The sequence below is a fragment of the Cryptosporidium muris genome, genomic scaffold (assembly GCF_000006515.1).
Source record: "Cryptosporidium muris RN66 scf_1106632373407 genomic scaffold, whole genome shotgun sequence".
Lineage (NCBI taxonomy): Eukaryota > Apicomplexa > Conoidasida > Eucoccidiorida > Cryptosporidiidae > Cryptosporidium > Cryptosporidium muris.
In genome coordinates this window covers 370,461-395,901 of record NW_002196572.1, presented here as the reverse complement: position 1 = coordinate 395,901, position 25,441 = coordinate 370,461, and the positions used below count along the sequence as shown (strand labels likewise).

General features: G+C 32.2%; 11 protein-coding genes and 1 non-coding gene across 12 annotated transcripts, besides 3 other annotated features; 7 read left to right on the top strand and 5 right to left on the bottom strand.

Annotated features, from left to right (window-relative positions):
• Positions 1-57: 57 nt before the first annotated feature.
• CMU_017460 (uncharacterized protein) lies at positions 58-789 on the top strand (the record flags this gene model as incomplete). The annotated part of the gene is made up of 1 exon (XM_002140306.1): positions 58-789. The coding sequence occupies one exon, from the start codon at positions 58-60 to the stop codon at positions 787-789; it is 732 nt and encodes a 243-aa protein (XP_002140342.1).
• Positions 790-4,053: 3,264 nt separating this feature from the next.
• On the top strand, positions 4,054-6,876 carry CMU_017450 (uncharacterized protein; the record flags this gene model as incomplete). The annotated part of the gene is made up of 1 exon (XM_002140305.1): positions 4,054-6,876. The coding sequence occupies one exon, from the start codon at positions 4,054-4,056 to the stop codon at positions 6,874-6,876; it is 2,823 nt and encodes a 940-aa protein (XP_002140341.1).
• Positions 6,877-7,082: 206 nt separating this feature from the next.
• On the top strand, positions 7,083-7,949 carry CMU_017440 (uncharacterized protein; the record flags this gene model as incomplete). Its single annotated transcript, XM_002140304.1, has 1 exon — positions 7,083-7,949. The coding sequence occupies one exon, from the start codon at positions 7,083-7,085 to the stop codon at positions 7,947-7,949; it is 867 nt and encodes a 288-aa protein (XP_002140340.1).
• Positions 7,950-7,999: 50 nt separating this feature from the next.
• Positions 8,000-9,757, top strand: CMU_017430 (SUSHI domain-containing protein; the record flags this gene model as incomplete). The annotated part of the gene is made up of 1 exon (XM_002140303.1): positions 8,000-9,757. One exon carries the CDS (start codon positions 8,000-8,002, stop codon positions 9,755-9,757), a length of 1,758 nt encoding a protein of 585 aa, XP_002140339.1.
• Positions 9,758-9,914: 157 nt separating this feature from the next.
• CMU_017420 (uncharacterized protein) lies at positions 9,915-11,906 on the bottom strand (the record flags this gene model as incomplete). Its single annotated transcript, XM_002140302.1, has 1 exon — positions 9,915-11,906. One exon carries the CDS (start codon positions 11,904-11,906, stop codon positions 9,915-9,917), a length of 1,992 nt encoding a protein of 663 aa, XP_002140338.1.
• A 195-nt stretch (positions 11,907-12,101) lies between these two features.
• Positions 12,102-12,128: a sequence feature (AT_rich).
• Positions 12,129-12,623: 495 nt separating this feature from the next.
• On the bottom strand, positions 12,624-13,099 carry CMU_017410 (60S ribosomal protein L31, putative; the record flags this gene model as incomplete). The annotated part of the gene is made up of 2 exons (XM_002140301.1): positions 12,624-12,961; positions 13,090-13,099. The coding sequence occupies 2 exons, from the start codon at positions 13,097-13,099 to the stop codon at positions 12,624-12,626; spliced, it is 348 nt and encodes a 115-aa protein (XP_002140337.1).
• Positions 13,100-14,596: 1,497 nt separating this feature from the next.
• CMU_017400 (vacuolar protein sorting-associated protein 35, putative) lies at positions 14,597-17,065 on the bottom strand (the record flags this gene model as incomplete). Its single annotated transcript, XM_002140300.1, has 1 exon — positions 14,597-17,065. The coding sequence occupies one exon, from the start codon at positions 17,063-17,065 to the stop codon at positions 14,597-14,599; it is 2,469 nt and encodes an 822-aa protein (XP_002140336.1).
• A 270-nt stretch (positions 17,066-17,335) lies between these two features.
• Positions 17,336-17,356: a sequence feature (AT_rich).
• Positions 17,357-17,832: 476 nt separating this feature from the next.
• On the top strand, positions 17,833-17,916 carry CMU_017390. Its single transcript has one exon. It is a non-coding gene; the product is annotated as a tRNA-Tyr (tRNA).
• A 200-nt stretch (positions 17,917-18,116) lies between these two features.
• CMU_017380 (uncharacterized protein) lies at positions 18,117-19,541 on the bottom strand (the record flags this gene model as incomplete). The annotated part of the gene is made up of 1 exon (XM_002140299.1): positions 18,117-19,541. One exon carries the CDS (start codon positions 19,539-19,541, stop codon positions 18,117-18,119), a length of 1,425 nt encoding a protein of 474 aa, XP_002140335.1.
• Positions 19,542-19,632: 91 nt separating this feature from the next.
• Positions 19,633-19,669: a sequence feature (AT_rich).
• A 24-nt stretch (positions 19,670-19,693) lies between these two features.
• On the top strand, positions 19,694-22,279 carry CMU_017370 (HEAT repeat family protein; the record flags this gene model as incomplete). Its single annotated transcript, XM_002140298.1, has 1 exon — positions 19,694-22,279. One exon carries the CDS (start codon positions 19,694-19,696, stop codon positions 22,277-22,279), a length of 2,586 nt encoding a protein of 861 aa, XP_002140334.1.
• Positions 22,280-22,473: 194 nt separating this feature from the next.
• On the top strand, positions 22,474-24,147 carry CMU_017360 (lysyl-tRNA synthetase family protein; the record flags this gene model as incomplete). Its single annotated transcript, XM_002140297.1, has 1 exon — positions 22,474-24,147. One exon carries the CDS (start codon positions 22,474-22,476, stop codon positions 24,145-24,147), a length of 1,674 nt encoding a protein of 557 aa, XP_002140333.1.
• Positions 24,148-24,317: 170 nt separating this feature from the next.
• On the bottom strand, positions 24,318-25,412 carry CMU_017350 (ubiquitin family protein; the record flags this gene model as incomplete). Its single annotated transcript, XM_002140296.1, has 1 exon — positions 24,318-25,412. The coding sequence occupies one exon, from the start codon at positions 25,410-25,412 to the stop codon at positions 24,318-24,320; it is 1,095 nt and encodes a 364-aa protein (XP_002140332.1).
• Between the last annotated feature and the right edge of the window lie 29 nt (positions 25,413-25,441).

Here is a 25,441-nt window from a genome sequence, read left to right as displayed (position 1 = left end):
CACTTTCTAACAATTCAGCTCCCTTATACTTTTTAATTAAATGACAAGTTAATTAATATGAATGTGCTCCTGTTCACTTCATGTTTACTTTTAATCTATATGCAGGTAACTGTTGTATGTGAAGGTACCAATATTATAGTGGATCCATTTCCAACTCACCATAACTCCGATTTTAGTCAACTACAGGGGGATTTAGTAGAAAATGTGCCTAATGTGGACACCTCTGCCCAAGATCAAACGTCAAATGATATACTTTGGATGGTGAGAATTGTATCCGCATCTCAGTTCATATTGATACCAGCAATAAATATTGGGATTTTTTCAAAAATGGGTTCTCAGGCAAGAGAAAGAGCTGCTATATTTGGTGAAAATATTGCGAAGTCAGTAGTTAGTACTAAGAAAAGTAAGCTTAAAAACTGCGTTTCCGGAGCGGAACCTAATTTAATGGCGGCGGCAAGACGCCCAGGTGTACTGTTAAATCCTTGTAAACTGAATAATAAAGACTGTCACGAGGAAAGTAACAAAGTGAGACCTCAAAACATAAATAATATAAATGTATATATGGCTAAGGAATATAATACAAGTAGTATTATAGATAAAGGATTACAAGTGAGGAAGGTACCGAATGTACCATCTATACTTATTTCAACCCAAAAAACACTTAATGAAGAAAAAACGCAAGATTTTCCAATTCACTTAAGAAATCATCTTGGTGCTGGGAAAAGTTCTTTACATAAGATTAAATTACACCCAGATGAGGGGAAATTAATTAAACTTGCACCTCAGTAATTCACTTTCAGGAATATATAGTGAATACATGTTCTTATTAGTAATGATCTATTACTTCTTTTTAAAATGAAATTACTAACTTCAACTTCAAAGAAGTATATCTGGGTCAATTAATATTACTTATAGTTCTTATAATATTATTAGGAAATCTTTGAAGACTTGTCAGATACTCTAAAAAGAGTATATTTGTTTATTAAGATACAAAACTACTATTCATATTTATTGTATATTGTTGATTATTTTGAATAGCTTTAAAACGAAAGTAGAACCACTATATTAACCTCTTTACTATGATAAATGACTATGGCAAACCTAGTATTATATTTAATAAGCCTCAATATAACTTAATATTCTAGCAGCACATTCTATTGATAGACCCTACAAATTGTTGCCACTATTTTGTAACTACGAGATCATTCACAAATTCCTGATACAAGATGTGTTATTTTACTGCACTTTAAAAGGTGTTGGGAAGTTTAATACAGACATCTTCATTTCAAGAGACTACTCTCCATATATATTAGAGATTATCGAGATTGGAGAATATATACTGGATAGTTCTTTAGAGGTTGAAGGTATAATCTTGAGGAAGGCTACTAAATTAAGAAGTGATTGTTGAGTACATATTGTTAATATTGCTACAAGTACAGTTTCTACTGATGAGGAGTTTCTCACTATTTTTTTACGGGTACCTCTGATATAAATATTGGATCATTTATGATCAAATCTCTCAGGGAGAAAGATATTTATGAGAAAAATATAAATGATTATATACTAGGTTAATATGAAGAAAGTTCATTAACAAACTCAGGCAATTTTGAAATACACAAGAAACTGAGGAAAGTGATCCATACATACCATATATATGTACTCAAGAAATATTTATTGTTAATAATACTTCTAAGATAGTTTTTATTGCACTTCTTGGACAGACTCTGCAACATTTATGACTAATTTGTCTTTAACATCAAGTTTCTCTCCGATTATTGGAAAATCCCATATTGTGGGAGTATTAAGACAAAACTAACAAAAAGCATCATTCTTTACCTTGTAAACTGAATGTAAAGAAAGAATTATTCACCTTTTATCTGATAAGCTGCAAAAAGGAGTAGGCTTTATTATGTATTATTGTACAGATATTAGAGATCAAGGTTTAGAAGGTTTGGTAGTGAACTAAATTTCAAATAATAAGATTGCAAGTACTATATATAGTTGTATAAGAACATCAAGTTTGCATAACAATATTAAAGCAAAAATCTCCAACTAATGTGAGATATGAACAGAAAGATAATTGTGGTTTTTATTAGTATTCAATTCACGAATGTAGTTATTATATTCATACAAGAAATTATCTTCAGACAATATTTTTTTGTATCACAACGAACTTCCCTAGTACATTTATGAGTAATTGATCTAATACAGCTTTCTGAGTAACTAAATTAATTGTATTTGATCAATATAAATAACCTAAGGTGCCATCTAGAAATTACACTATTTACTCTGGGTGTGATGGCTTAATTATTCATATTGTCAAACAGTGATACTATGGAAAAGTTTATAATAGTCCTATGTCTCTAATATAGAACTAAACATCTCTTCTTCAGCTGTGGAGAAATCAATACAAACCGAAAAATTTTTCAGAGTTCCGGGAATTATTCACAAGAAAAACGATAATACATCTATAAAAACTAATCGAAATACTTCAAAATACAGAAAATTACTATGTAAGTGCACATATCAAGTCTTATTAATAGGAATATGTCTAGAAAAACTTCATTTTTGCAAATTTTTGGCTTATAAAGGTCAATTTAATTCGGAACTTATTATCAGTGATACCCTTGTACCATTAATCTCTAATGACGAATTAATTGGTCTGTTTATGCACGAAGTCAATCTAGAAGGAATATAAATAAAGTCTACTTGTTATGGCCGTGTAATATACTCACTAATGGATCAATTAAGAAAAGATGAAGAGTTTTTGGTAATATATTACCTTGATACCACTAACTCAATTTCTGTAGGGAATATTATGGAGAAATTAATTTTGGACTTCACTGGATTTGAATTTTTTGTAAAGCACAAGCCAGTAAATTTATTCAGAATTTTATCATATAAATGTTTATACGATATTATTTATAATTAGAGGAACTGATCTTATTTACTACTGTACTTCTCTAATTCCTGGTCAGGATTTTCAAGCGAATAAAGTTAAATCTTCCCAATTTTCCGAAGTTTTTGAATACGAACTTATAGGGGTTTTTCATTCTATAATATTTTGGTTGGTTGTTCAAGTCGCATTATTAACTTATTAAATGGGGAGATTTCTGCTGGAGAAGAGTTTTTCCTGATCCTATATACTGATACTCACGAGGATAGTTTATCAATACTCTTTGCAAACACAATCTCAAATGTTAAATTACATGAGGGTAGAGATTTTACATGTTCATCACCTTTCATGCATCTATTAAAGAAAATAAATAACCAAAGTAATATAACAGAGTGGTGAAATAATAAGAACATCATTACCTAAGGACCAAATTAAATCAAGTAACTTATCTTCTAATTTCCAGTCAGAAGATTAACTACAAATAAATAGATTCCCTTTGATATGAACTATTTGAGAAATAATGAAACATCTATTTCAAGCTTACATTACACAAAAGTATAATATTTGGAAAAAAGGGAAGATCGGAGATTTTATGAGGCTAAATGGGAGCCAAACTTTAAATCATTCACGAAAAATATCTATAATTAGGAACAGGATAAGATGAAATTATCTAGATAGAGGAAATTAGCTCAAAAATATATTAGCTATGATCAAGATTTGTCCTGAAGGGGCGCGAAATAAAACTTCAAAAAGTTATTGTACAAGTGTGTGTTGCATGAATCTTATACACACTAATTTAACTTTTATTGACCTAAATCCTCGATGATACATATCTTATATCTTATAATAAGTGAAGTTGTATATGAGATATGTCACATAGGTATAAAAAGCCTGAATCTTGTATCTGCTTATTTGAGAAAAGCAGAAACTTAATTCTCTAATTCTTAAATACATGGCATATAGTATAAAATCACTTCTATATATCAATACTTACCAAATCTAATTTCTAAACTAAATAGTGTAATATATATGTTTTATACTACTTTAGCTATAATAATGCACTTCAATCGAAACAAAAAGCGCACTTGTCAGAATGCAAACTTGCACTTTGCCTTGAATGTTACAAATAAGTATTACATCATTTAAGATTTTTTAACATGAATTCTGAATATATAGTAAAGTTTAAAATTAATACTGGACTTTTCCAATCCTTAACTAGGATATCCATAACCTTACTTTTACTACTACTTGTACTCTTAGCTTGTAAAATTAATGGTAAGTACATCCAATCATATGAGTACAGCAACATTTTGACAAAAATTAACAATGAAAATATATCTGATAATTTAAGTGGATTTGGATATACATTGAACAAGTGGATTTTTGAAACTATAACAAATATGAATAAAGTAGATGAGCGAAAAAAATACCAGAATATATTTAATATTATTAGTGAATATAAAGATTGGAATACCAATGTAGATAGAAGCCAAATACTAGATATTATATCGATATATGCAAATAGTACAGAAGACAATTCTTTTGGGGGTAAAGAATGTAATGTTATTTTGGATTTAGCAAAAAAGGACTTAGCATCATCACTTAAATTAGATTACAACCAGTTTGAGATTTATGAAGCTAACAAAATTTCTGAACTTTCCAATATATTAAACAGTAGTCATTCTAATGTTTTTATAAAGGAAAAAGTCCAGGAAAAAAGAAGTAAATACAGTAATCATACAAGAAGACTGCAGCTACTTAATACAGGGGGAACATATCCAGTAAATAATCAACTTTCTCACTCAAATTTATTGAATAACATGGGAACAATGTACCCAAATACTGGTGTTTCGATTAATGGAATAGGTAGTTTTCTTAGTACAGCTCACCCAGCATTACGACTAGTTGTGAGTACAGTACTTATGGTACTTGGAGGTACACCTCATGGTGCTGTAGCTGTTCTCGTAATAGTTACTGTTTATTCAATTATAGAAATTGCAACTAAATTTATTCAGAACAAGGCAAAAAATCAAAATCTTGCTGGTACAATAGGTAATATGGCATCCATTATGAAAACAAATCAGTCCGCCGGAGTAGCTAATATAAATACAGAAAGTAGATCTGTCAATGGAACTCAAAACAATTTCCAAGATAATACTAGAAACATTTTTCAAAAACAGTTCAGACAATTAAATATAGAGGCAATGAATAAAATCCCTAGGATGTTAATTGAGCAGATATATAGGAACCTTCAAGTAGATGAAATATATGAACTTCAAATGGAGCTACTAGTTGATACTCTGGAGTCTGCAATGCAGGATTATATGTGCACTGGCTGTCAACCATACAAGCTATATAGTGAAGAAAGCAAATCATTAGAGTTACTCCCTAAATTAACTGAACTAGCAATAGTAGAACTACTATACTCAGCTGAGAGTCCTCGCCGACTTTCACAGAGTAAAGACTTACTAAATTCAAAATTAATGAAATACAAACTTTATCAGAAGCTTCATAGTGGAGATCTCTTGTCGATATCTAAAAGTATAAAAGAACAGTTGCTATCTAATCCTTTGCCTAATTGGTATAGAAAACTTTGTCTAACTGCAGCTTCCACTCAGAAAAATGATATAAATATAGAGACACCTGGAATGCAATGGCCACATTTTATTGTACTTCGAAGCACTTCTAAAGTGCAAAGCGATGATAAAAATGATAGCTGGCTGCCAGTAGTTTTAAATAATTCGCAAGGTTATGAAGTTATTAACACTGAATTAGAGCATGACACACACTTAACTGAACAAAGCAAGATATATACAAGAAAGACTCACCCAAATAGACTCGATATACCAAGCCAGCCTACTCCAAACAATATAAATGAGTTTTTTTACTCTTTACATAACATATCTGATATAAACTATGGACTCAATGGTACTCTGTTGAATTATGAGCCTTCAAGAATAAACCAAAATGGGCAAAATGAATCTAAGGTCAATACTGAGAGTACAAAGTGGTATGACGGTATGATAAAATATTCTATTCAGAATTATAGACAAAAAGGAGTTCGTGGTGTAATAACAATGATTCTTGATATATTTACAGCTATATTTAGTGCAACCCCCATTGGATTCCTCATTGTAACTCTAGTTAGATTAATTGCGTTTATGACCGACAAATTGATTCTTTTGGCCAGACGCAGATCAAACCAAGAGCAGTTGATAAGATTACTTTTAGAAATCCCTCATATACTTGATGATAAGATAAAGTTAAACCTTACTTTTAATGAAACAAACCAAATCATAGATGAATGTAAGAGTATTGAAGGTATTATTATTAGAACTTTTAGAAAAGTTGTGATGGATCTATATGTATTCTCTTATGAAGAAATCCCATCTGCCAAAGTTCTAAATGCTGCTGAATATGGAATGGCTAGAATACTTCAGGCTAGCTCAGGAACTAAGTATAGCTCAAATCAGTATAATAATGTTGTACACAATAAAGAAAGACCAAAGCATATACCAGTATATAATGAAGATGAATGGACTATAGTTGGAATTAAGGAAAAACAAGATCAACCAATGAGTCAGGATACAGAGGACTTATCTGATTTCAATCAAAAAGCCATACAAACTTCAGTAAAGGAGGACTCAGGAGCGAAAGTATCTGGCAATAGTTATACAAATAAAAGTGAATCAATTGCTTCAAAGGCTAAGCATGCTTTTCAAGGAATGGTTAGTGGACTAAAGAATTTCTTATTGCAGCTTTTTAAAAGCATTCTCGGTGGTGCGACTGAGATATGGCATTATGTGAAAGGTCTCATACTACGAATAATTGAATTTGTAAAGGAACTTTGGAAAGCCATTAGATCTAAAGATGTACAGAGGCAGTTAATAGAGACTCTACAGGATTCCCCACAGCATTCAGTTGTGCATTCTGTCCTATTAAAAGATATATATGATCGTTTGTTACAAACAAATCCATAAACAATCATACATAGAACGGCCTGTAGTGTCAGAAACTGACGGCGCTAATAATTTCAAATGAGAGATAAGCGCTGTTTTATTGCCATTAGAGTCTGGTAAGATCTTTTTCAATAGTTAATGACTTAAATTTCCACTTTTCGATATTGCTACATATGGAACGTAGTACAATTACTTTGTATTTCTTGTATTTTGCAGTGCTGCTATATATGAAGATTGAACCAAGCCTAACTGATAGTTTAAGTTGGCAAGTCACTAATAGAACTTTGTACCATCCATTTTCCTGCTTTCAACTTCTGGATAATTCTCTAATGTTCGCTTTAACTTCAAAGAACAAACTCCTTCTGCAAAAAGGCAGTAATACTACAATATTATGTGTAACTTTAGTTAAAAACAGTAAATATAATATTTCGAAGAATATAGTTACCAACACTGTAATTGATTTAAAATTCCCCATTGGTTCGCTTCAACTCCCTCATACCCCTGTTACAGGTAGATTTTTTGGTAAAATGAATTTTGAGATACATTTGTCTCACTGCTCACGTGGTTTAGTTTCATTTTATTTAGCTGATACTAAACTGAGCTTATTGGAACCATTTATAATACTTAAGTGTATGGACACAACATTATTGCAGGACTCTCAAAACAGTGATGTACAAAAGAAATCTACATGGTCATTTAAAGAAAGACCTTATTCTTGTACATATATCTCTTTGGAAAATGTACTTCAGTGGTCATGTATTTCTAAAGTTGAAGGAGCTGAATTTCAAATAAATAAAGAAATTCAGAATATCTTGATACCAGAAAGTCATGTATTACAAGATACAATATTAGGGAACTTTGTGATTATAGGAGAGTCTTTCATACTAAAATCTGGTTGTGAAGGAGAGATTTTAAGTATAAAGCATTCAAGCAAATTGGCTATATCTGAGGAATTAATTCGAATTAGATGTGATGATGGTGGAAAAAAGAGAATGGCAGAGAAAGTGGCATATGCAGTTATGTTGGCAAATAGTGGGAAAGATGAAAATAAGGGATATTCGGAAACTCGACAAAATTTCTCTGCGAGTGTGTAAATGTGCATAAGGCCCATATTTGTGTGCAATAAGAATTGTGCTTACTTTAAATGACACTGTTTACTGAAATTAATATATTTATATACTTTTTTGCTTTAGTATATTATCCTAACTATGTAGGCAGTTTAAGTGATACTAGTCTGGCAACTTTCGATAACCCAAACAGTACTATGAGTTTAAACCAAATGGTGAGAACTAAGCAGGAATATAATATAGAACTTCATAATATATATGACGGGACTGACTTACAAAGAATTAGAGAGGATCTCGGTAATATAGTTGTGAATTGCTCTGACTTGTTTGAGTCCATATACAAAGATCCAGATGTTTTACTACTTGTCGGGTTGCTTGCAAGTGCTGGAGAATCTAGACTTTATGAGTTAAATCCTGAAACAGTCAAGAAGTATAGAGACCATATGGGTTCAAACACTATAACTATGGATAAGTTATATACTAACGATGAAGGATCCTTAATTAACAATTGCAGAGTTAAGAATACGCAAATTCCTATATATAACATTGGTGACACTTTGCTGCATGCAGCTGTACTTTCAGGAAGGCCTGAAGTAGTTGACTTATTGATAAGGCTAGGCATGAATGTAAATTCAAAAGTTAAAGTTAATTCACTTGTATATGGTTATGTAAACAGTTATTTTGGAGATGTCAGTGAAATGACGGCGCTCCATTATTCTTCTTTGATACAAGACTTAGATTCTGTAGAGATATGCAAACTCCTGTTAGAAGCTGGAGCAGATCCTAATATGGAGGATGTATTTGGTCGTACTCCTTTGCATACTGTTGGGCTACTTCAAAATCTACATTCTAAGAAAGTAGCTAAGCTCCTTTTAAAGTATGGGGCTAAAACAAGGAAAAGAGACAATTACACCTTAACTCCTTTACATACAGCTGCTTCACGTAATAATTTACCAGTGGTTTCAGTACTTATAAACTATGAAGGTATCCACCAAATCCATGAAATGTCACTAGAATATGAGCTAGACAGTTTAGGTAATACTCCATTACATATCGCTGCATTATTTAATGCAGGAGATGTAATTCCATCCTTAATATCTAGTTCAGATGATATATTTCAAAATAACTTTGAGGGTAAAAGTCCAATTGAAGTGTCCACAGTCCCAATTGGTTGTAGAATATTTGATCCAGAGAAAATCCCTGCATTCTCCCTGACTACATTGCAGCGATATTTAAGCCCACATAATTCACATAAATATAGCACAATCATCTCTAAGGGATTTCTGGATGCTGTTGAAAAGGGGTTTTTACAGAGTGTTCAGCGACTCCTATTCTTTCAAACAAGAGGTGACTTGTCGTCACAAGTGCAAGCTAATTATGATTTGCCATCTGCAATAGAATTAGCAAGACAAAACAAACATAAAGAAGTGCAGTTTTATCTTGAATCATTTGGAGTAGATATTGTATGTCCAAAGCCACCCAGTGTTAGTTATGCAAGCTTCAGGTTAAGTGATACTGTATTAAGTGATTACATACGAGTGGGTGATACTGTAACATATGAATGTTATCATGGATATCAGTTAGTAGGGAGTCCAATCTTATCATGTAGTTATAGTGAAGGCAAAGCCTTCTTTGTTCCCTCTGAACCTATATGCTCAAAAATTGTTTCTGAAGAAGATTCTGCAGTTTATTCTGATTCAGATTTCTGGGGGCTGTTCATATTATTTGGAGCTGTATCTTGTATAGTTCTACTGCTAATAATAGTTGTTGTTATAGTTCACAAAAGAGGTAAGAACTCATCAAAGAAAATATACCATTCTTTACCTCAGTCATAATATTTCAACTACTTTGGAACTTTTTAAGTAAAATCTACTTACAATTTTGGAGTTTCTCTTAATAACTCTGTAATTTAGCTTAATTATATTCAATAACACTTCTTGAACTTAAGAAAAGTTTATTTTTTATATAGAGGAATTTAGAGTTCACACTTCTTCATTGACTACTGAAAGGTATATGTGGAGTATCATCAAAATCTACATCTATTAAATCTCTTAATATAGGCCACTTAGGTTTACCATCATTATTTAAAGGTGCCTCAGGAAATCCACATAATGATCCTGTAGGAATATATTTGTTTAAAAGTGATAGGGTGTTGTTTATTGAGAATCTAGCTGTCTTATCAACATGTTCAGTAATTTCGCTACTCTTTGTAGTTTTATATACCTTTCTTGTATTAGTTTGATTAACGAGGAAATCTGCAAATGAATCATCAAGTATTTCTTTTAGTGTAATTTGTAAGCATCCAGCTAGGATCCAAGCAAACATCCTTGCATCTGTAGTCGTCCTAACTCGATTTAACTGATCTAAAACAGCAATTTTGTGAGGATTTATATCCACAGGTAAAGATGTTTCATACTTATACGCGAAGTATTTAACTGGATAAAAATTGCAACGACAACAGATCCAGTTAGTTTCAGTATTGTTAAAGCTAATTCCTGGGCGTAAATCATAATTCCATAATAAAATATAGCATGGCTTACAAAATGTCAGTATAGACTTCTCAGCTTCACTTAGCTGAAATGAGCATTGAAAGCGTGGAATCAATAGACATATATAAGAATGATCCACATTTAGTGCCTTTGTTGTATTGTTAGCTTTCGAGTCCAAAAGAACATCACAGTCGCCAATTTCAGTTATAACCTTCCCACCTGGTTCATTGATTTCTTTACAAGTTATTTGCTCTGAAAAAAGAATATGGTTTGAAGGTGATTCGGTTGTTGATATTGTATGTAAGCTATTTTCAGCAGACACACTTGGTTGATTATTTGAGCCCTTGCTTGAAGGCATCTCTAAACTAACAAACCCACAAAATACTGCTCTATTTGATCTGGTATCTGAACTAGATGCTGTTTTAAAGCACTCTTTTGATAGTTGACAATAATTTCCACTTTTGTAGTTGTAAATATCACTATCCAAAATATTTTCGGTGTCCAAATCTTTGTCAATATAATAAGATGGATCATGCCCTGTTTCATCATGTAATAGTACTGCACCTCTATAAAATACTTCTCTTGAATGATTTAAAGAATTGCAGAGAAGTAAATGAGATGATTCAACTGTTAGGAAACTTTTGAAGGAGAAGTTAGCTGATACCAAATCTTGTGGCAAGCTTTGCAGAAATCCATTCTTTCTTTTTAATCTGCCACCTCTACCAATACAAATTGGAGGTATTAACCATGCAATTTTAGCATGGAAACCCGGTATAAAACATCTAGAACAAGAGGGGATCCATCCAGATAGTGTAGAAATTGCAGCCTTATTATTTGGTGGTTCCTCAAGTTTATTATTATAATTTGAGTATCTGTACAAGTAAGAAGTAAGATCCTGATTCTCATTGGGTATTGTATTCTTGCAAGGCCAATAAATATTTGATCTTAAAATAAAATTTGATAGATACCGGAGCAGTGTCAATGGAGATTGAAGCACTAATTGAATAGGTTGAGGAGGAAACATCTTTATTAAATACCCAGATTTCCTTACACAGGGATTAGAACTAATAATTTTCTTTGAGGTATCTAAAATCGTCAAATTTCGATACATTACTTGGTTAGCTTGATTAGTTGCCTGAATATTTGAATAATTCCTGAGATTTTGGGTACAATTTGTATCTTTAACTACATAGTGCCTTATTGTGGTTGGGTACTGGTCTCTTAAGTTATCACAAAGTACAACATGTTGTTGAATATGCCTTGAAGATAAAGTTTTAAGCAAAATCGTTGATATCCCCTGAGTCTTACTTTGAATGGTAGCTATTGTAGCTACAGCAGTTTCATCACTATTTATGTTAATATTCTCTCCTTTATTAGTATCTGATTTGTGTAGCTTTTTATTCTCATGTCCAAGATTAACCTCAGAATTTGATGTACCTACACTGCAATGACTACGCTTCCTGTATAAACATGTAATAATAGAATCTTGGGTCATATAAGGATTGCTAGCAAAGGCAAAGAAATTACAATAAAAAAGTGGTGTACAGTTTAATAAGTACCTTTGTTATTTGACACCTTAGCCTCTTCTTAAACCAGTTCGTAATAAGCTCTAAAAGCCATAAATACCAAATGAAGGGAAAAAAGAAGAAGACCTGAAGAGAACTACGAGGACACCCAACAGCCAATAAACTATAAATAATATATTAAATAAAAAAAAGTATTCAATGAAGTCTACCCAAACTAAAATTGTAACGCCACTTTAGGACTTCTCACAAATTCCCTTACAAATAGTGCTTGCTTTGTCAGCAGAGGCAATAATATTGCTAAGCGCGAAGATACATAGTTTCGAGATCCAGTATTGAGAATTTGGCCTCGCAGAGGCGTAATATTAAATAGCCCAGTGACTTAAGCTAAATCTATGGTGTGCACTCTACAGTGAATCAATGTGATCAATTGTATCTTGAATAATACTTTCAAATCTATTAACAAAGGAAGGTTGGTAGTTAAACAGAAAGCTCCCTGGAGAAATATCCCAATAAACTACATTAAATTTCTAATTGCTAATATTACCAAGACACTTAATTAGCGGACATAATAGATCATATTTATCAATTAACTGAAGTTACTAGCCAACTTAAATAGTAAGATCACTAGTTGTATATGAGAACTAGTATCTACTAATAAAGTAAGAAATAAAGTGTTTATTAAATCCTTAGTCCTGAACTTTCTCTGTCTGAAGGCCAGCAAATGATGCAACAGGTATATATTGAACAAGTGTAAATACATTCTCCTTTGCATCTTCCGTCTCACTAAGTTTCCTTGAAATACGAACACGTACACGTGGTGGCAAGTTCCTAATACCTTTACTAAAGATAAACTTATTTAATTTAATATCAATCCTGACATCAGATGTCTTCATTATGCGTCCTGCAAATTTTCGGATACCTTCAATTGCTCTAGGTGCTCTCTTTTTGAAAGTTACCTTATGGACCATCTTGCTTAAATTTATTGTGTAGTCTCTTGTACAAGGAGCTAGTAAATTCTTATTACCTATAAAGAATGTTCAATAGTAGAGTGTCTTCATATAAAAATAAAACTACAATTGTATCCGTAGCGTATATTTCCAGGAAACAGTAATATCTACTACTTATATATTGCAGTACCAGATTAGAACTTACTTTGAGTCATCTAACCTCTAGTTGAAATATAAGAACAATTTTTGTATATTAAGGAAGAAGTGAACTTTTCTTAATAAAACTACTACTTAGCGGTATTATATTCAAGTCTGTCTACAAATTCACAAGGACTAATCTATTTAAGGCGGTACATAACTAGAACTATAACCATTATCTCCGATACCTTACTTTACCAGTATACTAATTGCCAATATAATCTAAAAAAAATAATAAGCAAGTATTTGCGAGACGAGACATGACGTTACCACTAAAGTAATAATAATATTTTTATGAGTGAAGAAGTTCTACTCTTTAAATTTGTATAAACTATTGGTTACTTTCTATATTAGTCACTGTTGCTTAATATATTTAAACAAGTACCATATTCGTGGTTCAGAAAGTCCTTAAGCACCACATATACTAAATTAAGTAAGTAGAGAGTGTTTTTAGGTTTTATAGCAGCTCTTTTAAACTTGTTGAGGTTTTGAATGAACACTTTATAAGGTCCAACTCTGATATTTTAGTCTATAACATTGCTACTTTGATACTTAAACAACACTTTCATACATGAAGTAGATTATTAGACTCACCCTTACATTGAAATTGTGATGGGTATATTATAGGAAGTGACGAACTTACTGCAAACACTTTTGCTCATTTCATTGTATTTCCTTGAGCATTGATATTGTAGCAAGTGTGAATTTGTGGAACATGTAACTGCATAACTGTAGATATCTTGCTCAATCTGTTTTACCGTGATATATGAGGACTCATACTTTAAGAGGAAGTATCAATAAATACTTGACTTTAGTACATAAAGTTAACTAACTAAAGTATATAGCAGTTAGAGAAAATTAAACTCAACAAGCACATGTATTTACTTATGCAAAAACTTAATAGTACTATTTATTACTACTTCTACATTATGTAAAAGGATATTGTATTTAGAGAAACTGGATATAGTATATATCACCCAATAAGCTAACTATTACATTAATGAAAATTCTAATTTTTGACACTTATTAAGATGGAACTAATTTTCATGAGCTAACCCCTTAGCTATACTATATTTCCATAAATATCCTGATCTAGAACTTCAGTCTCTGCTTCTCTACTGAAACAACTTTTTTCTTTTAAATAATAAATGGATATTGGTTTGTCTACAGCTCTAATTCTAATAATAATTAATATCTATCAAGAAGACCGGTCACTTTTAAATAATGTCAAATGTCGTAAACTTCTAATTGCACCTTGAAAAAAACAAAGAACATCTTTGTATAAAGTACCAAGATAACTAAGATAGTTTCAATATTGTTAGGAGAAATAATTGACCATATTTACTAGTAAATATGATATATTAAAATACTTCACTTTCCAATAACTGAGAGATTGCTTTGCCACTTTTACTAGGAAACCACTAATTTGGGAGGGAACTATTCAGTTGACAAGTAAATTTATTTCTTAATCAATACTTATATTTCTGAAATATAATTCAAAGTAGTATCTCTTTCTATAAGCTAGAAATAATTGAATCCTCAATTTTAAAGTTTTTGTAAATACTTTTATTTTCATTAATATGTAGAGATAAATTTCTAAGAAGTATTTTTGGTCCTTCGGGTATCTCATTACCTGCAAATTGAATATGTTCAAAACAAAGTGTAACTAAATTCGATATAAAGTCAGTAGTAATGCTTGAATTTCCTTGTTCTAGATAGTACATGTACTTCTCTAAAATGTCAATAAAAAGTGCAGAATTTCCAGGAGCCATTTGAACAGAAGCATCTGCAATTTTGAGACACTTTTGCAGACATTCCAAAACTCTATCAGGATCTCTTGTTTTGTCATTATTCCAGAAAAGATTAGAGCACATTAATATTGCTCTACATTGATCAGGTTTCCTCAGTAACTTTGCAGAATATTGTGTCAATTTTGCAGCTAATAATTCGTAGTTGTTACTTTCCAAGCAAGATACATGGTTGATTAAAGTTCCAATAATTGCCATAAGACTTTGGAATTGCTTTTTAGATTCAGCTAACTCTTCTTCAAAGCATACTAAGCTTTGTGTAATAAATTCACAACAAATTGCTTCATAGCTATCAGGTTCATTAACTCGACTAGCCATTACGGCTCCTTGTAAAAACAAGCTCAGAGCAATTTCTGCTGAACAAGAGACTAATTCAGTGGCAATTTGGTGAATAAATTGCAAAATCTTCTTTATTGAAGGTCTTGTTAAGTCATTATTAGTCATATTCGATTCAACACCACGTTTGTCTATCAAGGAACTTATTATTTTTAGTGAACAATAGCCTAATGTAGGTAAAGTATATTTGTAACGTTTGCTTGTGCTGTGATAAAACAGTTCCCGTAAAATTCCATACATAATAAATATTTGATTAAGATCTTCATGTTGAATCTGATGTACTAGCTTTGCGACAAGCATCTGCTCGTTCACAAATTCCGCATTATCTTGTTCTAGATCATCAGTTTTGTTTGCTATATTATGAGCTAAATGGTCATTTTCATCCTCTAATAGTGGTGAGATAAATCCACAGTATCGTCGTAGTGCTTCAGCATTATCTAGTGGAGTGTTATTCTCCACTACCGTTCTAACCATTGAGATGGCTACCTTCTTTCCTGTCTGATAGTTGAGAAAATACAAAAGATTAGGGAAGTGATTCATCTCAACTAATATTGACAGTGGTAAGGATTGGAAAGGTAGTGATAAAATTTCTACGACACTATCAATACATTTCGGCTCTAAAGTAGTTCCACAAGTTCCATCAGATTTAATACCAAGTGCATTTGTTAACAACGTAACAGTTGATCCCAAGATAATATCTACATAATAGGCATTATTTGGATATAGAGTTAAGGTAAAAGATAAGAAAGCTAAATGTAAATCTAATAAGCTTGATAAATCCCTTTCTAGAGAGTTACCAACTTGTTTTCTGCTGCTTGGCTGTGCCCTTTCATGAAGCTCTGCAAGATGCTTTCTAAATAGCTCAAATATATCAATATTATCCAACAAATCATTATCCTTGCTTTGATGCAAAAAATTTGATAAACGATTCATTAAATTAGTTAGTATAGGCTTAAGATCAACACCCGGTAATGTTTTCATACAAGCTGCTAGTAGTGTTTCCAAAGTTTTTAAATGTAATTCATCTGAAAATACTTGTATTATGCAATCTAATAAGTATTGTTGTGCTAATGTATCATCACAGCTTAATACTACATCCAATAGCTTTGGTAATACTTCTTGGGTATATATTGACTGAGTAATACCGTCCAAGTGAGAAACGCGAAGTAAGTTAGCACCAACAAGTATCCTCAAGTCATGTCTTTCACGTTCTTGCCTACTTCTATCCTTTGGACTACCATGATTCTGTAGTCTGATCCATAATCTAGTTGATTCACAAAAATTTGAATATAGAAACTCCCAAGAATCTAATGTACTTCCGCCTCCGTTCTTCTCATATTCACTGCCAGTGTCTGGTAGTACATCTTTACACATTTGAATTAAAAAATACCTTAAGAATAGACCACGTATTGGATGCTGCACACCTCTACATAGTTCCGACATATCAAATAATATTTCCTTAGCAGGGACTTCTAAAGATCTTATATAGCAAGCTCCGGCTGTAACAAGTAAAAAGAGACGTGGTATTATATTTCCAGCATGTTGCACAGATTCATACAATTCACTCATCTTCCTACCATGTCTGATTTTATCATCAAAAAAATTTGATAAATCGTGCATTTCTTGAAATATCTGCATATATAACTCATAGTAGTGCTTTGGTGATAAGGATGATGTACGCAACTCACAGAGCATATTTGATGCGTGCTTCAAAGAATCCCGCAGAGAATCTTGATCTATAGCTCTTTTCATGTAATATGCTTGCTCTTTTACATTGGAACTGATGATAACTAGCAGAGAATCCTGATCTTGATTCCCACCATATTTAGACCTTTCCATTGTAAATTGAGAATTCCAATCAAAGTTCAAAGTTGATCGTCTAATATCACGCAAAAAGACACTTCTATATATATATTTGAATTGGTTTTTTAAAGAAGTAATCAGTGTCACTTGTTTCTTGCCTTCATTTGAGGTTTGAGAGCTGATCAAAACTGGCGGTTATATTGGCGCCTATAACATGTAAGCTTTAGTAGTCGCCGATATAATGGATTATAACTTTGCAATATATTAAATGCTTACTTCTTTTAAAAATTACTTATCCTACTTTTGATTATATATAAATTTATTATACTTAGATATAATGTATATGGAGAATAATACTACAGAATGCTTTATTATTAAAGCGGCACGGTTAGCTGCACAGGATATCAAAGAGTGTGATTTGAAAACATGTATTAAACCTACCAAGTACACTGACAGTGCTCTCACTTACTTGAGAAAACTGGACATGCAGTGGCAAGTACTTAAGGAAGTAAATAATATACAGAAAGAGGCTAACAAACTGAAAAAAAACTTACTTGCGCAGCATTACACCCCTATGAGTAGATAATGTACCGGATTTATTTAAAAAAGCTCATAAAAGGCAATAGGACTTGAATTGGTTATAATGTAAAGCTTTCTGTTTAATGTTTTTAGGAGATTCACTCTATCTTTCATAATGAAAAACAAAATTTTGGAATAAAATACTGTTCTTAGTAATGTATACTATTTCTTTCTTGCTAATAGAATTTATCTCCTAAGCAGGAGAAAGGAGCAACAAAGTGTAACCGGGCGTAGCTCAGAGGTAGAGCGGTTGACTGTAGAGCCAGGCAGACATCAATTGGTCCCGTGTTCGATTCACGGTGCCCGGACCTTTTTTTCTTTGTACGCAGCTTCTCTCAAAAGAGAGGAATGACTCTCCAATCCACCCATAAGAAGCTTTCTGAAGAGTTAATTAATTAGAGTTAATTCTACCGATAACAATCTACTTCCGATGTATTTATCTACTTATGTCTATTTTAAATTGTAATAGAGAGAATTTATTTGCGTACTAACATTAGTTAAGTGTACTTCATCTCAAAAGTATAAATCTTTCAAGGCGCTTCAAATTTTTAATTGTAGCATTAATTATTTGCTGGTTTATTAAAGATCTACCTGAGAAAGTAGCAAATAGATGAAACTCAGATGTAATAAGGAGAAGGAAATTCTCACTAATAGTTCTAATTATTATCATACACGAGCTTGTTCTTTTCCGTGATAATTGGGAATTAGCCAATTCAGCACATTTGAAGTATTTCTGATAAATATATACAGACTTTTTGGTGTCATATATATCTGGATGAATTTCACTAGAAATATAGCAGCTTTGGCTAACCACAGCATACATAAAGTGATAAATTTCAACATTAAATAGATCTGGATCGGAGTATAGCAAACTTAAGGAAATTCGAGATGAAACTATAGTAGATGTAGGGTGTAATAGTGTATCACTTTTTAATATTTTATTTTTGCAGTTATTTGAATGGGCAGAAAATAACTCAAATATAGATATGTCACTGTCAGATGACAATATTACAAAGCAGATATTTCGATCCAGATTACTAGTATTATCTTGTTTCCAATAATGCATATAGCAGTATATGTAAGATGATGAACTAATACAAGGTAAACAAATAGGAATCCATAGCTCATCAGAAGTAGATGACTTGCTTTTAGTAAAAGAAACAATAATATTATTTAGTAGCACGAAATCTGTACTAGGGAAGACAGGAATATATTTTGATCCAAACCATGTAATAATGCGATTATATACAAACAGAGCACCACCTAAAAGATTCTTGTGGCTAAATCTTAATAAATCATGCACCTTATTTCTATATGAAACATCTAGTAGTTGGGTTTCTATATAAATAGCTGGTGGATCAAAAGGATATTTATCAGCATTATTGAAATACTTAGCTGCACTTTTTTTCTTTGACAAGTTCCTACCAAACCTTTGTAGTGGATAAGTCCAGTACATTGCATCAAAATTTTCTTGTATAGCGCTGATACAGTTGTCCAATATACCAATATCTGTGAAACTTAACATTTGAGAGACATCAAAGTTAGGCCTAGCTTTTAGTGTATTATGAATAGATCCTGTTATAAGTACAATAAATTGATAATACATGTAATCTAGAACTCCCCTCATATATCCTATAGGATCTTGTGGATATGAAGAGATACATACTAAGTATATTCCTTGCCTTTCTAAAAACACGATCCGATGTGACTCTGAACACATCCATTTCAAAGAATCTATCTCTGTAAGTTTATCTGATTCTATTAAATTTGAATTGGTGACTTCATTATTTGATAATACATATGACGCTTTGTACAGTAAAGCTGTCAAAGAGCTTGTTATAACGTTTAGTTCATCCTGATCCTCGAACCCATACGAATAAATAGGTTTGCCAGCAGTACTAAAAAACAGAACACATCGTTTATTCCCAGTCATGTGTTTTAATAATATTGGTTTACTATGCTATCCTAGCTAAGTGAACTTTAGCGGCAATAAAATGATTTAACTGCTTAATCTGTTGAGTATCAAATATAATAATAAATATATTTATTTGATTATTATATGATAGAGTTTCCATATAGTTTAATATGTCAATAGTGAAGAGCACTCAGAATGTTGATGCTAATAGCATTATTGAATTCTATAAGTCGGAGATTGAGTCAGAAAATAGTATCTACTGTTTGGAAGCGATTAGACGCTATGGAGTTGTGAGTCAAGTAATTGGAAGCGAAAAAAGTCGTAAACATTTAGTTCCAATAATACTAAAGCTCGTAGAAACTGCCTCTGACGAAGTATGTCATGCAATTGCTGAAGAACTTATCAAAATAGTTGAGAATATTGGTGATGACAAACATTGGCATTTACTTCAACCCTTGTGCGACAAATTACTTTTCCATGATGAGACAAGTATAAGATCAGAAGCTATAAGAACATTTGAGTATATATTTAGTAAGGTGGATGAAAAGCAAAAAATCAAGAACTTCGTTCAAGGTACATTACTCCCAATAGTAAAAATGCGTATAGTTATTGATAATGATTGTTACTCAGTAGATGATTCATCTTTAAGTACAAAGCTATCCCTTTGCTACATGTTACCGTCTCTTATTTTACCTTATTGTGAAAATGATGAAAAGAGTCGTATTTTAATAATGTATTTATCATTATGTGAAGATGAGGTTCCCTCCCTACGTATTGGAGCATCTCAAAATTTAGTTTTGCTGCTAAGACACCTATTCCCAGTAAAATATGGTCTTTCAGCAGCTGAATATGATAGTGAAAAGTTACATAATCAAGATATAATAACTGAAAAACTTTTAAACCTCATTGTAAGTCTATATAGAGATGAAACATCAAGTGATATGCTACGTTCTACTTCAATTGGGATTGCAGTTCAACTTTTTATCAATCCTGTATATTTCAATGAATATATTAGCAATGCAGACAGGCAAAATTTGCTATATTTAATAGGTAATGCATTGGAAGATCGTTGCTGTTACAACTTAAGACAAACAGTCACTAATGCAATGAATCATATTTGCTTAGCCTTGAAAGGTTACTATGATACCATACCAACAGTTAGCAATAGAGAGTTTGCAGGATATAAAAACACTGAATCAAATAATATTTTGGATAATATTATTGGCATTCCACATAATATTGATATTATACAATCTGCATCGTATATTTTAATGAATGATTCCGATATTGAAATACGTAGAAGCATTCTAGACTCTATTGAACAACTGCTATATATGAGGATTGATATGAATAGCAGAGCAACTGAAGCATTAGACAATACTATCAACTCTATAATAAAACATTTTAAAATGGCACTACCTCTTCCTTTATACAATGACCCCAATGTATCCATCCGTTGTGCTATTTGCAGGATTACAGTAGCTGCTATCAAATATCTAGAGCTGTATTATTATAAAGATATACCAAAAGATGAATTTGAAAGAGAAAAACTCAACTTAACTAAGAATTATATTCATTTGCTTAAAGATTCAAATAATGAAGTAATTATAACTGCTGTTGAAAGACTACAAGCTATTATTGTATTTATTAGCAAGGATGTTATTGTAAAAGATATACTACCACAAATTAAATTGATCTTTTTCAATTCAAATATAAATACATCGGTAGTTCCTGATAAGGGGAACATTGAAGAGACTGTCACACTTTTACCATGGAGGGTGAAAAGAGCTATAATTAAACAACTTCCATTTTGGTTCAGAAGTCTAAAAACTAGAATTACTCCTTTTTTTGATGCAATGATTATTTGTGGTATTCTTGATCCGACTCACACTTTGAATGTTTGTGCGATGCAAGCATTTACCCTTATTATTGATGCATTAACTGACTTCTCAGATGCTGTTAGTTGGATAGAAACATTTATATTGCAATGTGTAATATATCCATATCTGAGAAGAGCAAGAAATTCCATTCAAATAAATTATGATATATTTAGTGGAAGTTTAGAATTTGATAACTATAAGAACCCTAGACAATCAAAGGACTCATGTGAGAGATGTGAATCTTTTGAATATGAATTCTCACAAAATAACTACTTGCATCGTATCCTCATTTTACAACTTATATATTTAGTATATCGTGGTTTAATTTTCAAGATGGTTAAGCAATACAAATTAAATGAGATATATCTTAGTGAAGTGAAAGAAGAGCTGAAATTTAGTATGGAGTTATGTGAGAAATTCAATAATGAGCATATATATGAACGTATATCAAATGAATTTGTCCCAATAATATTGCAGGGTCTTGAGGATCAAATTATCAATGTACAAATTACATCTGCTAAAGTGACTGCTCAAATTTTAGATCTGTTCTCTATAGATCAATATAAAACACAATCCTTTGGTCTTGAAACTTGCAAACCCTCTTCAATATCCTCAAATGATGAGACATTACGACAACATCTTTATAATCAACATGAGTTTGACACAATATGGCACTTAAGAGCAATACAGATGCCAAATAACTCATTACCTAATCCAGATAAGGTCCCAAACTACATTAATTCTATATTTACTCCTATATTCCGGAAATGTTCTCAACTTGCAGATTCATGTGATTCACTTGAGTATGACCTTTATTATTCACTATATATCATTAGATCTTATTATATATCGTTAAGTAGCTCTACTCTGCATTAGTTAAATAATTACTTATATTAATAAATTCTACACTTTATAATATAACTTACTAAAAGTGCAATAAATAGATTATTGTCTTTAATTAAACTTAGTGCAGCATGACGCAATATAAAGCGCCATGATTGAGACGAAGTACTTAGGACTGTTTCACAAATATTTAGAATTTAGATTTTCCTATATTTTGCTCTTTTAAAATGACATATGGTGATTCAGATAGAAATGTGACTATTCCAAATATTGAGGAGTGTACTTCTTATAAAGATACTGAGAAGTGCTCTAAAAGTAGTGACAATGCTGACTCAGTTCAATACACATCAAACAGATTCAAAATGATTGACACTATGCGCAGTGAAGGTCGTCCATTTTATCCACATAAGTTTCACGTTACAATGTCAATCCCAAAATATTGTGAAGAGTATGTCAACTTGGAGAATGGGGAAGTTGAAAAAGACAAGGTCATTTCACTGGCAGGACGGATAACATCAATAAGAAGTGCAAGTTCGAAATTAATTTTTTATGATATAGTTGGTGATGATAAGAAGGTTCAGATAATAGCTAATTTGTTGGGACATGATAATACTACTGGTAACTTTAATCAGGTTCATTCTGAAATTCGTAGAGGTGATGTTGTTGGAGTAATTGGGAATCCTGGTAAATCTAGGCGTGGAGAATTATCCTTATTTATAAAAAGCATTTTATTACTGTCACCATGTTATCATATGCTACCTACTGCTATTTCTGGCTTAAAAGATCAAGAAATAAGGTATAGACAACGATATCTTGACTTAATACTTAATGAGGATAGTAGGAGAGTTTTTAAATTGAGAAGCAGAGCACTTAAGTTTATTCGCAATTTCTTTGATAATTTAGGTTGTTTAGAAGTGGAGACTCCAATGATGAATCTAATTTATAGTGGAGCTTCAGCTCGTCCATTTATTACATATCATAATGAATTAAATACTCAATTATACATGAGGATTGCTCCAGAAATATATCTTAAACAGTTAGTTATAGGAGGTTTTGATAGAGTCTATGAAATTGGGAAGAACTTTAGAAATGAAGGTATAGATCTTACTCATAATCCGGAATTTACAGCTGTGGAAGTTTATATAGCTTATGCTGACTATTACGATTTAATGGATATGACTGAGGAGTTAATTAGCGGCTTAATCATGGAAATTCATGGAAAGCTACAAATTGAATATAATCCCGATGGACCTGATAGCGAGCCTGTTACAATTAACTTTACAAGGCCATGGAAAAGATATTCATTTGTCGAGGAGATTGAGGCAGCAATAGGTAAATCTCTATTAAGACCACTAAATGGTCAGGAAAATATTAAGTTCATGTTAGATATATGTAAGGAATATAGTATTGAAGTTCCACAACCTCAAACAGCTGCAAAATTGTTAGATAAACTTGCAGGTCATTTTATAGAAATAAAGTGTCACAACCCATCATTTATTATTGATCATCCTCAGACAATGTCTCCCTTGGCAAAATGGCATAGAAGCAAAGCTGAAGTTACGGAACGTTTTGAACTATTTGTTTTAGGAAAAGAATTATGTAATGCCTATACAGAATTGAATGAACCCCGCCAACAGAGAACTTGCTTTGAAGAGCAAGTAAAGGCTAAAGAGTTAGGTGATACTGAAGCATGTCCAATAGATGAAACATTTTGTTTGGCACTAGAGCATGGCTTACCACCTACAGGTGGTTGGGGTTTAGGGGTAGATAGGCTTATTATGTTATTAGCTAACAAAAACAATATAAAGGAAGTCGTTTTATTCCCAGCAATGAAACCAATAAAACAAAACAACCAAGGACATCATGATGACTTGTCTGTAGAAGCAGAGAATCTAAAATAACATATTCTTTTGGAACTGTCATAGTTGCTTTTTTGTTATTTATAAGTAGTAAATAGCAGTTAGTATATACATAAATTTCATGCTAAATAGTTTTAATGAATACTATTTATAGCCTAAGCCTAAACTACATGCTCTGAATAGATGATATATGTCGCAACAAAGCTTAGTCTCTATTGACCGACTCCTCTTTCTAGTAGTCTGTTAATTGCTGCATTAATATCACCCCCAGTCTCCTGAAGTGCTGCAATGTTTGCATCAGTATCAATAAACCCCATATCTCTCAACTGTGTTAGTTGAGATGAATATAACTCACTTGGTGGACGACCTGAGCTGATGTTCAATGCACCACCCGAAAGAATAGACGACATAGCAGGATCTCTAAGTAAACTACTCAATTGAGAAATATCTGGTACTCCACCCTGTCCTAATCCTGTAAACTGATTTTGGGCCGAATTTATGGTACCTGGAATTGATTGTCCAGAATTTGCATTGGTTGTGTTACCTTGAAATATGCTCTGAATAAGTTGAGGATTTAACATCATCCTCAGCATTTCTGGATTATCTAGCATCTGATTTAGCATTGGATTATTCATAGTCAACTGATTAAACATAGGGTTAGATCGCAAAAGATTTCGAACAAGCTCTGGATTATTAGCCAATTCATTCATAGATTGTTGAAATACTGGAGAATTCATTAAAGATGCGAAGTCAGGTATTCCAGTTGCATTTGCAGCTCCTCCACCTAGTGGATAAGATGCATTAGAACCGAATCCATTGCCACTTAATAAGTTGTTCATCATCGCAGCAAATGGATCACCTCCAGGTATAGTTGAGTTACTGAAGTTCTGACCAAAATTTGTACCAGTAGTACCTGCAAGTGATGCAAAATCCATATTACTACTCATTTGAGGAGTGGTTGAAGGATTGGTGGTAGATATATTAGAGTTATTTATGTTAGATATGGGGGTAGTCGTCTGTGGTTGTGGTGCTGTTGAGACTCCACTTTGTGCATTGACAGCTGATGAACCTCCAGATCTTACTAAATGCATTGTATGTCCATTCTCAGCGTTCAAATCTTCTAGTCTATCATCATCCTTTAAGATACGACCTTTGTATATCAACCTTTGTTGGGTACTAGGTATTTTTGAAGGTTCTGATACCTTTTCCTTCATTTCCTTAATAGACAATCTTTTTGGAACACTCAAGGTGAATTGGCTACCACCTGAAACCTTAAATATTAGTGACAGCTCATCAGAAGATGACATTATTAATAAGAACACAGAAATATGAAGTA